At 55.1% G+C, this 14648-nt stretch overlaps 2 protein-coding genes across 2 annotated transcripts in view; both read right to left on the bottom strand.

Moving 5' to 3' along the window:
* The window catches only part of ninaC (STKc_myosinIII_N_like and MYSc_Myo21 domain-containing protein ninaC), an 18485-nt gene extending 17561 nt beyond the window's left edge, over positions 1-924 (bottom strand). The window contains 1 exon segment of the mRNA XM_017898600.1: positions 853-924. The gene's annotated coding sequence lies outside the window, so the exon portion shown is untranslated.
* Positions 925-3063: 2139 nt separating this feature from the next.
* Wnt10 (Wnt oncogene analog 10) lies at positions 3064-12762 on the bottom strand. Its single transcript, XM_017898598.1, has 4 exons — positions 12656-12762; positions 8844-9097; positions 4351-4634; positions 3064-3630 (listed from the first exon to the last, which is right to left on the bottom strand). Exons 1-4 carry the CDS (start codon positions 12760-12762, stop codon positions 3064-3066), a joined length of 1212 nt encoding a protein of 403 aa, XP_017754087.1.
* Between the last annotated feature and the right edge of the window lie 1886 nt (positions 12763-14648).

Raw genomic sequence — 14648 nt, 5'->3', positions numbered from 1 at the left:
TCCCCTCCGAGGGCTCGCGACTCGCCTGCCTTCTCCTGTCCTCTGCCTTTCTCTCCGTATTTACGCGTTTCTCTCTTTTTCCCGGCGTCTTGGCAAAACATCCTGAAACACATGTTCCGGCACCTTCGAGTCGCGCACCGTGGAACGTAAAGCACCTCGCATATACACCTCGTTCCCTTTTTCCGTTCTTCCTCCATCTCCTCCTCCTCCTCCTCCTCTTCCTCCTCCTCCTCTTCCTTCTCTTCTTTTCCTTTCCCTCGCCGACACTCTTCGCGAACATCCTCTTTTCCCCTCTGCTCGGCCGGCGTGCAGCGAGACTCGTTAATTACGGCATTATTCGCGCGATCCGAAAACGATAAAGGGTGTCCCGGCGAGGGAAGCTCGCGATCTTCTGGCATCCCAAAGGAGTCGGTCGCGATACCGCGGCTCCTCTCTCTCTCTCGAGAGAGAGAGAGAGAGAGAGAGAGAGACAGGGTTCGAGGCCACGATCGGGATAAATATCGTGGAATTCCACTGGTGTGCTGGTCGATCGGTTTCCGTCGAATGGGATTCGCGTCGAGTCGCGGATCAGAAGACCGGTGAGAGCGACGCGAGATCGCGGAAACGATAGGTACGATCGAAGGATCTATCCGTTCCACTGTTCACGCGGGGTACTCGGATCGGAGGACGAGTTCCTTGGTAGGTTCGTTGGTCATTCTCGTCATCGGTTTGCCGAGAGCCGACGCGCTACCGAGGACTTTGCAAGATCCAGCGACGGACGAAACGAAGGGTTTTCACGGAAGGTGCAAAACACTTACTCGTAAGGGACAAGTAACGGGGGGTGCTCTTAGCGTGGCTCGCGATGAAACTCACCTCTAATTAAAACGTCTGGCAGGTTGTGCAGGCCCTGCGGCGTCCACCCTCGCAATGCTCGCAATGCTCGTGTGCCGGAGTAAGAGCCGAGCTCTACGACGCTCGTGCAGGGCGGCAGTCACGATTGCGTCGAGGGGGTGCTGCTGGGGAGGGGTGCTTGGCTTCCATGATCCAATAACGCCGACTTAATTAACTAACTGCTAACTCGCAAGCCTGTTAGCTCATTGATTTCGTTCCCGAGATCGTCGTCCAGCCCCGACTCTTTCTCCTTCTCTCGACGTATGTAGATGAGTCTTCTCTTCTTCCTCCTCGCCACTTATTCCTTTCGAGGACGCGTTCCTGCTTTGTCCCTATTATCCCTCGAGCACGAATTTTTCGATAAATTTCCCCGTTCTTCCGCATCGCGGCACTCTTCCTCGAGAGATCCGTTCATCGAGAGCTTTCGCGTTTCGATCGGATCGGAGAATGTTCCAGCCTCGTGGATTATCGGCGAGCGAGCGGAACGTGTAGCGAATCGCGAAGTGCAAGGGCACGCGGGAATAATTGTCGCTCGGCATAGAGGTATCTATCGGTAAAAAAAAGTCTCGCGACGTTTTCCCGCTTCTAATCTCGTTGGCTGGATCGATGCGGCTTGAAAAAGATCTAGCGAGGGTCGCGCGATAAATTAATGCGCTTTATCCCGGCTTCTTCAGGGTCGTCCTGACTCGCATAGTTGTCAAAGGGAGCCGCGGTTAATGCGAATACGCGTCGTGCCGCGACGCGACGCGACGTCGCGCGTCTTCTTGCAGGGACCCGCGCGTTTCGTCGCGATCCCCAACGTCGGATCATCTCTCTCCTTCGTACTCTCCGTGTATCCTCGTCGATTTCCCGCCAAAACGTGGATAAAATATTCGTGGAAAAGCGGAATTGCACAGAAATCGTATTCCGCGTACTTTCGTTTACATTGCAGCTCGAAAGCATCGAAGAGAGATCTCGAAGCCGTGTACGGGAGATGGTTTGAAAATTGAATGGTAACGCTTTGGATTATCCACTATCGAAGTCGCGGCGAGCAGCGACCGGTGGAAAATACGATTAGGAAAGTCCTCGTCCGATTTCGGTCGCTAATCTAATCGGAATCCTAGTCACCGAGCATAGTCTGGAGAACCTAATTTGCCATCGGTGAATTCCTGGGGCTTTCAGCGAGTTTACTCGAACGGTTGAGCTTGCGAAGCTCGATACCGGCGGTTGCGGGGAATAATCGGAATCGGTATCGAACGGAGAAGACTCTGGCTGCGATTACTCGCGGCGGAGAACGAGAGAGGCTAGGGAGATTGGAGGCGGATCGAAAACGAAAGCTGAAACGCGAGCTAAACGATATCGAGTCATACGCTGGCGATGTTTCGCAATACCGTTGAAATGGTATTTTCGCGTGGCATGTAAGTGGGATTGGCACAGATTTTTCCAAGGTTTTAACATGGGACAATTTATCGTTCGATCGATGGAAAAGAAGGTCGAACGAATCTATCGGTGCAAGGAATAAAAGTATCGGAAAGGCTTCGGTCATCTGTAAATCTGTCCGAAAGAGTTACGCTTTCGAGCGATTTCTGTGTAAGGGAACCGTTTGTAATCGGCCGCCTATCGTCGGCCGCGATTCCGTCGCGATCGAGCCGCGACCATAAGAGGGGAAGAAATAGGCCAATCGTCGGTCAAAGGAACTCTTTATTGTACGCGCATTATTAAATTGTATACAATCGCACCCATTCCGAATCTTACACACGCACATTGCTTCTTCTAATAATACTGTGGCGGAGGTGTTACAGTTGCTGTGGATATTCAAATTATCTACTAATTAAATAGATGCAACGTTATAAATAAATTATTGGCCCGCTTAATCTACCAATTAAATTACGTTACTCGCGCGATTAAGAACAATTATATCCGTTGTTGTGTTTTGCGGCACGAACGCTCCGCGGCGTAATTACCGGCGTCGGAGCGACGAGCCTCGCAAGTGTACCGAGCGTGAATAAAAAGTACGGAGACGAGTCGACGTCGACTCTGTCTGTCACGGCTGATTTTCGCGTCGTGTCCGTTTTCCAATTTAAATCACGCCTCGCGCCGTTAAAACCCGTCCGTCGTCCGTCGTACCCTTAAAATCAGCCAACTCTCAACGACGAGATTCGAGCGGATCTATCGCTGCATCGTCCGTCGAACAAACGACCCCGCGTGGTTGCTTCACTTGCAAACCGTGATCCACTCTTCCACGGTACAGTTCTGACATTGCACGTAGCAACACCAATGAAACTTACACCTGCACCTCTCCACGCGCCGCTGTCTGACGACGTTGTAGCCTCTGCCGCAGCACAGGCTGCCGCATCCGTCTCCGCCGGAACTGGTCTTGTTGCATCTCCGACCGGCGGTGCCCGGGATGTCCGCGGTTTGATCCCTCTCGCAGAAATTCGGCGACTTTTGGTAGTAAAATAGCTGTTTCGCGAGATCTCGCGGCCTCCTCTTCCGACCGCCGCCGTTTCCTCCCCCGCCCCCGCCGCCGCCCCCTGATCCTCCGCGATGCTTCCTCTGCCTCTGACGGTCCGGCCTCCTCCTTCGCGATCCTCTCACTCTGGTCAAAGGGGTCACGCTGCCCAGGTTGCTCTGCGCGACCAGCACTGCGTTCCGGAAGCGATCCTTCAGCGTTTTCCCGACTATCCGGAAGTCTGGCGCGACTTTCCAACAGGTCTTGAGCTCGCAGGAACCAGACATACCGTGGCATTTGCAGCGCACTTGCATGTTGCTGGCCACCGCCTGAAACGGCGAACCGATCTATGGTGGTGATGGTGGTGGTGGTGGTGGTGTGATCGCGACGAGGGGAAGAGGGTGGCCGAAGAGGAGGCCAAGGTTTGGCGAATTAAACGGACAAGCAATGGCGCGATGGAAGCGGGGGGTAAGAAGAAAGACGTGGAAGGAGGGGGGGGGGGAAAGTACAGGGTGGCTGTCGACGAACGGTTACGAACCGCGGTTCGGCGCAGCGAGTGCGCCGAGTGGTCAAGAGTCGCATGAACAGCGGCTGAAGAGAAAGGGGGCAATTTCTTTTAAACAAAGAGGTGTCGCGTACAAAACAGTTAATGAGTCTACGACTGGGTGGTCCAGCCCCGGGCTTCGTCTTAATAACGTCGAGGCGAGACCGAGCGTGGAGAGGCGCATGGTGGAGAGGAACGGACTCGGCTGTACTCTCCTACTCCTCCTCTCCACCACCCCTATTCGTCGCTTTCTTTTTCTCTCCCGCTCTCCCTGTGCCCCCTTCTTTTCTTTCTTTTCGCGTTGCTCTAGCACCGGCATGCAAGAATCACCGTTAAAACGCGAGGAATCAGCGGAACCTGACGGAACGAACAAAAATACCGGGAGAAGAAGTATATTGTCACGGAATGAAATATTTATCGCGAGAGAGCAAGACTCGGGAGAAGGAAGACCAAGGACGGGGGACATAGAGGGAGAATGAAAGGGAAGATTAATCAAACGGCTTACCAAGCGGCCAGCTTGATTGTTGTGGAGATTGACCGTCGACTGTATATCCCCGGCCCTCTCGCGCGTATCTAGGAACTGTCTCGAGAACTCCATGCCGTAGTCGAGGTTGTGAGAGCAGCCGCCCCACTTCCATTGGGTGCCCCTGGCCTTGGCAGGCGGCTTACCCTTGTAGCTCGACGGGTCGCATCCGCAGGAGAGCAATCGTCCCATGCTGCACGCGCGGGCCACGCTGTGCGCCACCCCGGCTGCGGAAATCGCGAACGCGAACGCGGTCTCCCTGTAACCTGCAACCAACCAGTCCTCTCCTTCCATTTTCCCATCCACTTTCTCCCTCTCTCTCTCTCTCTTCTCCCCCGTTTATCGTTTTCCTCGACCACGTCGAAATCGACCGGTTCGCCGAGCTCGAGGCTACTATACATGTATATATATATATATATATCCGGTACCGATGTACCGTTTCGACCGTCTGGTCGAAGATAGCGGAAGGACGGTTTTCGTATAGAGGATGCCAGCGAAGAGGGGTATGATCGAGACACGCGGACCGGTTAGCAAATTGCTGCTCGTCCACGGTGACGCCGGCCTACGGACGACGAGTGTAATGTACGCAACGCGACAGCGGCGATCGCGTTCGTCGCTTCTACCGTGAGCGAGGAGAACGCGAAGCAGCGGGACACCGTGGAGCCGAGCTTCCGTAGAAGGAGCTTCGGTAGCGAGTTCGACGGATCGTTGGACGGATCGGCCGACAGACAGCCATCAGACGAAGTTCAGAGGTAGATTATTCAGCCGTCCGTCAAAACAAAGCGTGGCCATCAGCAGCGGCGGCCGGCGGGCATTCATTGACTGCATGTATAAGCGATCTCACGCTGGGGTTCCCGAAGACGCAATGCCAAACTCTGTCAGCGATCGCCGCGCCGTCCAGCGATCCCGCCGTTTTACGCCCGTTTTACGCTCGCCTCCATCTTCCGTCTACTCGCGACGGTGTCCGACGATCGCGTAATCGTCTGCCGCGATCTTGGTCGCGCGAGAACTCGCGATCGTGCGCGTTGAGACGATACGCCGCGACGGGAGCAGAGACGAAGAGGATGGAAGCGGTGCTGGAACGCGTGGCGGATTCCGCTTGGCGCTCGCGGTAGAATTTGGAAATTCGTCCATCGCGGAATAAAAGGTTTAGGTTGGACCAGTTCGATAAGTAATGCGACGTCAAACGCACTTTTTCTTCGCTACCTCCAAGGCCTCTCGTCTCCGAAGCGTCGCTGGAGTCGGATTGACGGATGGCCGATCGTCAAACCGCAATGGTGGCTGTCAACTTACAAACGATACGACACACGACTGCCGGCGGGCACGGAATACGCGGTCGAAACTGTCCCTTTCTCCTCCACTGTTCGACAATGCCCACACATTACTCTACCCCACCTCTCAGGCCACGAAAGAGCTACTCCAATCCACGAATACCGGGCGGTATTTGCAGTATTCATGAGAGCGAGATACCGGGGAGACGCGCTAAAGGCACATTCGAAAGGATTTGTGGTATTCGTTCTCGACACCCGATGAGCCACTGCGCTGTCGTTACGTCGTCCCCCTTCGACAAGCAGCCCTTTTGTTCGTTCCGTTTCGAGACCACGTTCCGAACGCGACTCGCGTCAAGGCCCGGCCAACAAACTGCGCCGTCTATCCGCTGCGCGATTTTCAGCGGTTCCCTCTAATTTCTCCGGCGACGCTTCTACTCTCCGTTTCCTCGCCCGTCGGTTCCACGATCGAGTGTTGACCGTGGAGCGCGCCATGTCCGGATGAAACTCGGATCGCGATTTCGTTCGAGGTTCTCCGAATGTCTCCTTTTGCTCACGGGAGATGTTCCGCCGGCCGGGGAATCGTGGTTGGAACGGACGCGACGGATCCGTGGACGAGCACGATCGAGCGACAGGACGGATCCGTTTCGGTGAACGAGATCGGACAGCCGGTGCTCGATTACGTCGCCCTTCGTCGAGCGTACGAAACCCGGCGACGTTAAAGAGTCGACACTCGGCGAGGCATCACGAGGAGGAGGAGGAGGAGGAGGAGGAGGAGGAGGATGAGGAGCGCGGATTTTTTGGAGATCGTCGGCCCGATAGAAACGTCGACGACGAAGAACGATCGAGGGGTTCGGAGCCGTCTCGTGGCTGCTCGCGCGTGTTTCAGCGCGTCCGCGAGCGGCGGATATCGCGTGCTCCGTTTCGGAGGATGATAACCTTCTTCGTCCGGCAAGGACCGGCTTTCCAGTCGAAAGAGAACGAAAACAGCTCTTTATATGGGCTGACGGTGGGAGGGGTGGCTGAAAGCTTGCGCTTTATACGGCTATTGGCAGCAACTGTTTTATAATGCAGATAACCGTTGGAGGGCTGCAGCAGCTACTGTAACTGCCGTTTGCTGTTGCTGCTTCTGCTTCTGCTTCTGCTGCTGCTGCTGCTGCTGCTCGGTGGTAAGAGGAGCACAGGGGACTCGTAATAAATCCTCCACGGGGAGTTGTACGTCTCTTCTGTCGGACAGTGGAGAAGCCGAGGTGGAAGGAAGAAGAGAACGAGGCTGAGGTGCACAACGGAGGGCCACGCTGCCTCTTTACTCTTCGGCTCTTGACGCAGGCACGCGGTGACGGATGGCGCACAGGCCTTACCCTGCTACCCTATGTCAAGCCCAAATCACTGTTTAGATAACTCAATAGATAGCGTAGCGGGTACGCGCTCGGTAATGTTTACGGGAGCGTGCGCCTTCTTCTTTTCCGTCGGTGTCGGAACCGCTTTAACGCTTGTCTTAACCCTTCGGTGACGAACTTTGACTCGTATCGTCCGGCCATTCCCGGCCGGATCCCTATCTCCCGCGGTCGCGTAGATGGCGGTGTTGAGTTACGCGATTTCGCGTCCAACGTCTCCGGCGATCGGAGATGCTGCGATTCGCAAAGTCGGAGACCCAGTCTCGTCGTATTTACGATCGTAAACACCGCGCGGCTCTGCCTTCCCGTGGAATACGCACGAGCGACCAGTGTACCCGGGGCTGCTAGTAGGTCGCCTTGTGTGGGCCCGTGGGGCCGGAGCAGAAGAAGAGAAAGAGCAGCAGGACCGTTTCGTGTACATTTCATAATACATTAAGTCGTTTTGCCGGGGTTTAACGAATACGTGGCAAAAGTGAGACGTGGCGAAGGACAGGGCGCGGGAGAGGCGAAGGGGACTGGCGAGAGCGAGAGAGAGAGAGAGAGAGAGCGAGGAGACGAGGTAACGGGGCGACCTGTAGCCAAGAGAATGGAAGAAGGAGCAACGAGAGGACCGTGTCCGAGAGATTTAACGACGCGCGTTCTCCTCGAGATACGTAGCCAGCACGAATTTGACACGGTGGATTTCTCGAACGACCGCGGACCCTCACCTGGCCACCGATGTCGTCCTTAAAAAGCTGGAACCGTTGGTAATGGTGAAGTACGGGCCGTTTCTCGGAAGCTGCTGCCCTCTGACTTCCAAGTCGAACTCGAGCCGCGATCGAGCCTTCTCCTCGAACGGATAATCGGCGAATCGACCTCCTCCGGTCTTTCCTCGAAAATCGGACAACTCGCAGACTAATTGTAAGTATGTACGCAGCGGACTCGCGGTTTACCCTCCGCTTCGGGACCACACCGCGCGATTCGTGGACGGTTCGCGAGACTCCGCGTGGTATCGCGTGGCAGGAGCGAAGGAGCTTGGATGCGGAGCGGAGTCGAAATAACTCGGGAAAAAGTCGTGGAATCGACACCTCTTGTTGGCCGGTGAGCAAAAAAAGGTGTACCGATCCACGGAGACAGATAACGAGAAGACAGACGTGGCGGGCACCGAGATCGTGGCTGCGGACGATCTTAAGCTTTCAGGTCAGGTGCGCTCGATGTCGCGCTCTCGCGCACTCGTCCGACACGATATATGTTTCCTCTTTCGACGCACGTACGCGCCACGACGAATTTATATGTCACACTGGAATAGGACAGTCGAGGGGGCAATCTCTTTTCTTCTTGTCTCGCCCGGTCTCTCCTCCTGCTCCCGCCCGTGGATTTGGGACAGGTTCTCGGAGCTGGTCGCAACTAAGGCACACACCGTATATTCTGATTTAAGGAAGCACACCGTCTCTCGCCTACGCCGGTTCGTCGACGTCGACGACGTCGTAAAAGATTTCACCTTTTCCCCCGGTTTCCGTGCCCCGATCTGCTCTCCTCCGCCGAGTAACGCACACCGTTTCCCTACGTTGCCTATGTTCGCGGTCCTTTGAATGTTTTCTCCCTCTTTTGCCTTTCTTTGCTCTCTAGGCCGTGCAACTTTTCGTCCTAGTCTTCGTCTTCGTCTTCGTCTTCGTCTTCGTCTCCGTCATCGTCGATCGTTTCTTACCTCTCTGAAGGAGATTTCTTTGCTCTCTAGGCCGTGCAACTTTTCGTCCTAGTCTTCGTCTTCGTCTTCGTCTTCGTCTCCGTCTCCGTCATCGTCGTCGTCAAGATCGTCGTCGTTTCTTACCTCTCTGAAGGAGGACGCTGCTCTGCTGAGTCCTGCTGCTAGGCGTGAGGGATGAACAGTTCCACCTGTGCCACATGAACTGATGCTGACACTCGGATATGGCCATTTGCAGGCCTTTGATCGCGGCCACCGTCACGTCAGGATTTCTGTGGCATAGCTCGCGTTGCTCCTTCGTTAGCCCAGGAATACCGTTGCAGACCACGGCATTGCCGCTCACCCAATCGTCCACGGAGTTGCTCATTAAGCAGGTCGCGCTGCAAATCAAACAGAAATTTACCAATTAAACTTGTCCCCTGCCTCGGAACGTCCCCTTCGATTCGCGGATATGGCCGGTTTTTCGTGAAAGTCGTCGCGCGCGTTCGATCGCTTTGAGTGATTCCGCGTCCAGGGAATTTAGCCGAAGACATTCCTCGTGCTTATGGCACGCCGCAATCTCCTTTCGATCCCTCGTTTCGCTCTCCGCAACTGTTACCACGTGTTCAACCTCCGTTATCGAATTCCCGATCGCGAACGCGGCCGCTTTTGGATTCATCGTTGATTAATCGAACCCTGGCTTCGAGTAGCCGAAACGTAAAATCGTCGTACAACCGTTGTACAACCGATAAGCCCACGGGATCGAGTTCGTTGCACCGGGTGCTTTGATACGCGTTTGCATCTAGCACGCGTCGTCTGCTTTCCTTTAGACCATTTTACGAGGCCGAGGTCAAAGACGCGATAGGCTCTCAAAGAGCCAGCCGAATAATATCTGCTCGTCTTTTTCGTGCCGCGTATACGTATTATATACATATGTATACCTATATACCCACGTATCCCCGTGCTTCTGCGTATCGCTCGTTTCAGTTGCCTACCCTTTTTCCAGCCCCCATTCGTCCTGTGTCCTTTCGCATCGTCGCGATAACGCCATTCGTATCTCGGAAGAAGAGCTCTTAAAGCGCTATCTTAAGCGACAGCTTCTACTTAATGGTGGCGCGTTACGAGCTACCCGGTGTTAATTAATTTCCAGATGAAAAAGGGGCGAGGCGGAGGGAAACCGGTGGCAGGCTGCGCGATATTCGAGCGGATCGCGCGACGGTTGGCAAGGCAGCTCGGTTCCGTCGAGGCGCCGTGCTCGTTTCGAAGGGTGTAACAGCGTCGTCGCGTTCCGTCGCGTTCCGTCGCGACAACGGAATCGCCGTAAGGTAAAGAGGGTTTGTGGTCCAGCCACGCCGCGCCGGTGTTTATTTGCTCGCGGCCAGTCGGAGTGGTCAATTTTTTTGCCCAGGGTTCCCGAGGTCTCTCGGAGTCTGGAAGGATGTCACGGACGGGTGCAAGATTCTCGGTGGGTCTGTGGTTATCTGCGGGTACAAATTAGTCGACGAGCTTCTCCTAAAGTAAAAGCTGTGTATAGCACCCGCGCGAACGTGGAAAAGAGAGAAAAGAGAGATATAAAGGGATCTCGAGGACAAAAGAAAAAGGAGAACGTATCCGGAGGATGCGGACGATGCGGGGAAGATGGTGATGGTGGCGGCGGTGGTGGTGGTGGTGGTGGTGGTGGTGGTGGCGAGGAGAAGGTCCTGGCAGCTCGGTTTCTGCGTAGTGTGGGAAAGGACGGTGGAGGAAGAGCGAGATTTTAGGGTCGCAGAGGTTATTGAGGGCTCCCATTACCGATACACCGTTGCATCGCTGTTATCTTTCGCGCTATTGATGATCTACCGAAAGCAGATTAATGATCTTTACTCCTCGAAACAAATTACCAAAGACATCGCGTACCTGTGCCAGTCTGACCGAGTCCAGGGATTCCTTCCGTTACCTTTCCCCTCCATTACTCCTTTGTTGTTTCTCATTTTTACCCTTCCCTCGGTTTTTTCTCCCGTTGTCGCGTTGTCGGGCAAACAGATAGACTGCCGCGGTCTTTATCGTGCAGCTTCTTCGTGTACGCGCGTGCACATACACACACACACACGCGCGCGCGCGTAGGTACGCGTACGAGTGTACCGCGCGTGCAACTACGTATCGAGGAAATATGTAATAAGGCAGAGGAAGGTCGATCTCGGTTCATATCTTTGGATCGTGTTCTCCGAACTCGTGGGAAATCGTCGAGCAAATCAAAGGTCGAAGACGCGAGAGCGCGTCCTGCATTTTTGCAATGATCCAAGGGGTCGCCGAAGAATCCAAGATGGCGTCGGGGATGCACGTGTTTTATTTAACTTGTTCGCGAGGAAACAGATGAGAAAGAGCGAGAGGGGCAGGGAGAGAGAATCACGGAACGGAATTTCGCGTTTAATGGAGGTATACCCGCGGAGAGAGAACTCGTTACGAGTGACTCGCGAGAATTCCTGCGGTAGATATCGAATCGCTTTGCTTCTCTTATTTTCGCGCGAGGCGAAGGGGTCGCTTTCTTCCTCCGCTCTCGTCTCTCGGTATCGTCGATCGACGATCGTCGGAACGTCGTCGACGGGTAACGAGATCGAGAACGCGTCGTAGCCGCGTAACGGCGACGAATTCTATCCGACGTCGAGCGGAATTGGCGCAACGGTGACGGGGTGCTAAACGGCCGTGTCGCGCAAACTGGTTTATCGACCATTACATCACGGGAATTATTCGATGCCGTAATTCAATGCCGTTCCGTAAATACGCTGAAGCGCACACGTGCCTATATCTACGCGCGTGCATGCGAGCAGCGTGTCGGTGCACGTACGGCCTTGTTCCCGGATGCTGTTTGTAATTATTTACGAGGAGCCGCGTGGGCACGAAGGAGAGTACGCCGGACGGTTGGTCGTGGTCGGACCGCGTCTTAGGTACGCCTGTAGGCACCTCTATCTCAAAGACACAACATTGTCACAGATAGTCGAGGATGTTTGTCGTTTCGTGTACCGAGGACGAGCGCGAATCGTATTCTTGGAAGTAACCAGCCGAGGAATTTATCGCGATTCCAGGAACCGTCCTCCGCGTTTAACTCCGCGTCCCGGAAAACGGCCGATTTCCACCGCTGCCCGGTTAAGAATATCGCCGGCAACACGCGAAACGAGCCCCAGCCGGCCGAGTGTTCCTTTGGCCAAAGAAAGATTCGATTAGAGCGTGCAAGGCGTTCGACACAGTGTGCCAGCCAGATCGGAGAGGTATAATGAAGATCACAGCGGGATCGTTCGTTGTTCGTGGCACGGAGCTGCTCGAAAGGGCCTATTTGCACTCCGTCATTGTGCTCCGCTCCGAACCGTCGATACGGCCGCCGCCGCCGCCGCCGTCGTCGTTTTCTCCACCGGGTCTGTCTCTCTATTGACAGATTTTTCCCGGCACAGGCGGAAAGGGAGAGAAAGACGAGCGGAGAAAACGAGCACGGAGGAGAAACGAATCCGAGTCGCGCTCCCGTCTTCTCCATCTTTGCCGACCGAATGGAACAAGGTCGCCTCTTCCTCTTTGCGACATCTTCGTCGCATACTTTCTTTCTCCTTTCTCCTCGCGTCTCGTCTCGTTCCTCGACAGGAATAAACACGTATCCGGCGATGACGAGACTTCGATCATCGGATACAACCGGATGGAAAGATGGACGCCGAGTTTCGCGCGATTAGATGGTCCTCGGCTATATTCGACTTTCGATTTATCTTCCCCGCGCGGCATACGATCGCCGTGACTTATTAGAAACTAAATAAATACACGGAACAAAGGGCCGAGACTCAACAAGACGCGACACGAGATATCGGCGAGAGGACATAAATAATTGGGTGGAGGAGTCGGTATAATAACAAATGAACGGGATAAGATAAAACGGGTGGTGGATGGTTAGGCGATGACACTCGGCGATGGATGGAAACGTATCTCGACGCGGTACTTACCGACGATTCTCGAAGAGAATCAGCAACAAGGCAATGGTGGGTCCGATTCTAATGGCGATCCTAGACGGTGGTCCTTCGTAGACGCGTCCTGATCGAGAAGGAGGCATCCTGTCATCGCCCCGAGGACGTCTCTTATTCTTTGCGCGGTTTGCCCACTTTAAAAGAGTCGAGTGCGACCCCTCGTCCAAGGCTGCACACCCCTAGCACCCGAACGGAAGGACCCCTCGCTCGAGAGACGATGCCGTCTCTCTTTCTTTCTTTCTCTCTGTTTCTGTACGCTTTTTTTTCCGAATCCCTCTCCTACTCTTCGTCTCCCGTCTCTGGCGCGGTGCCTGTGATCAGCAGCCTGGCACGCGTCGAGGACTCCTCCTCGCCCCGGGCACCGGCGCTTCTGCTTTGACGTTCCGTACGATTCGAGAGCTTCCAGTTTCGCCGCTTCGAGGGGTCGCTCCGAAAACTACCCCGGGACAATATCCTCGATGACGATCGAACGGTTCGTCGACCGACCACCGTAGATTTTCACCCCGTTCTTCGTCCTTTCTTTTCCTCCTCCTTTCTCTCCCTTCCTCTTCTTCTTCTTCTTCTTCTTCTTCCTCCTCTTCTGCTTTCGCTTTTGGTCAACCGACTGGCTACCGGAAGTAGGGAAATTTCGTTGCTTGCCGAAATTTAGCACGAGTTGTACCGACTGCCACTGCGAGGGTTACGAGTGCAGCACCGTGATTCGCGCGTTGGCAGCAGCAGCCGAGGGTAGTCGTGCACCTTTGGTCTGTATACTTTCTCGTTGCCTCTCTTTCTCTCTCTCTCTCTGTCTATCTATCTTGTCGTCTTTGGGGAAAAAATACTGTTGGTATCGGAGAAGAACCGTGTGGTGCTCGTGTTCCGAGTATACTTTGGCGAGTTCTCGTCGAGAGTCTACCGACACTGACACTGTTGCGATGGTCGCGAATGTATCACCAATACGTCGTAGCTGCAGCCGGGATAAAACATGTTCGCGCAACTCCCTTTACCGCGATCGATCATGCCCCGTGGATATTTCACGTACCACGAAAAACCAGAGAACACTTGCGGATCCGAGTGGAAAGGAACGGAACGAAGAGCGTTTATCCTCGGCCGACGACGCGGACGCGCGTCGCGACACCCTTGTTCGCCGCGCTCGCTGTCAGGTATCGTGGCATTCTGTCGTGGTCCTTGCACCCTCCACGGCGTCGAGAAAGAGAGATCGGTCGGTGGTGTGGAGCCGCGTTTCCTCCGTGTCTGCTCTCGATTCGGACTCTCGGTGTCGCGGCGCGGAATCGCCTTCGAGGCGTGGACGTGAGGCGCGAACGTGGTGCCGGGGCAAAAAGAAGAAAGCCGACGGGTTCGGTACTTCCGGTGTGTGCGCGCGTTCACGGCGAAGTGTCAAGCTCAAATAAAAGAAAAGTCGCCCTCCGGGATCTCTTACTCCTCCCACGCACACATCCCCCTCCTTCGGCTTGTGTTCCTCTTCCACCGCTGGTCTGCTTCGGTCTCTCTCTTTCTCGCGCGCGTACCACCGCGGCGGCTATCGTTTCGTCCGTGCAAACAGTCGAATAGCAAACTTCCCGTGGTCGCGTTACGCGGAGACCACGACGACGAAGACGACCACGACGGCGACCACGATACCGAGCGCGCGCGCGCGCGCGCCTGTCGCCGAACGACGACGATCGGCCGTCGCGTCCGCGTCGTTTCGGAACCGGACGTTTAGGGACGACGACGCTCCTCCGCTCTCTTGGTGGACCGAGCGTGTGGCTGCGGCGAGTCGCGGCGTCGGAGGATCGGCCCGGGCAGCGAGCTAGCCGCGAAAAAGAGTAGCCAAGAGGTCGAGACGAAAAAGAGAGTCGAGAAGGGGTGGAATGGCGCGATACGCGAGAGAAAAAAGAAAAAGGGAGGAGAGAGAAATAGACGGGGAGGAAGGACGAAGGACGGTGGTCCGGAAGGGAAGAAGGGAAGAAGGGACGCCGGAAAGGAGCAACGA

Source organism: Eufriesea mexicana, unplaced genomic scaffold (genome assembly GCF_001483705.2).
Source record: "Eufriesea mexicana isolate 0111107269 unplaced genomic scaffold, ASM148370v2 scaffold654, whole genome shotgun sequence".
NCBI classification, from domain to species: Eukaryota; Metazoa; Arthropoda; class Insecta; order Hymenoptera; family Apidae; genus Eufriesea; species Eufriesea mexicana.
The sequence above is the reverse complement of the archived record's forward strand: the minus strand, read 5'-3'. Positions and strand labels throughout refer to the sequence as shown.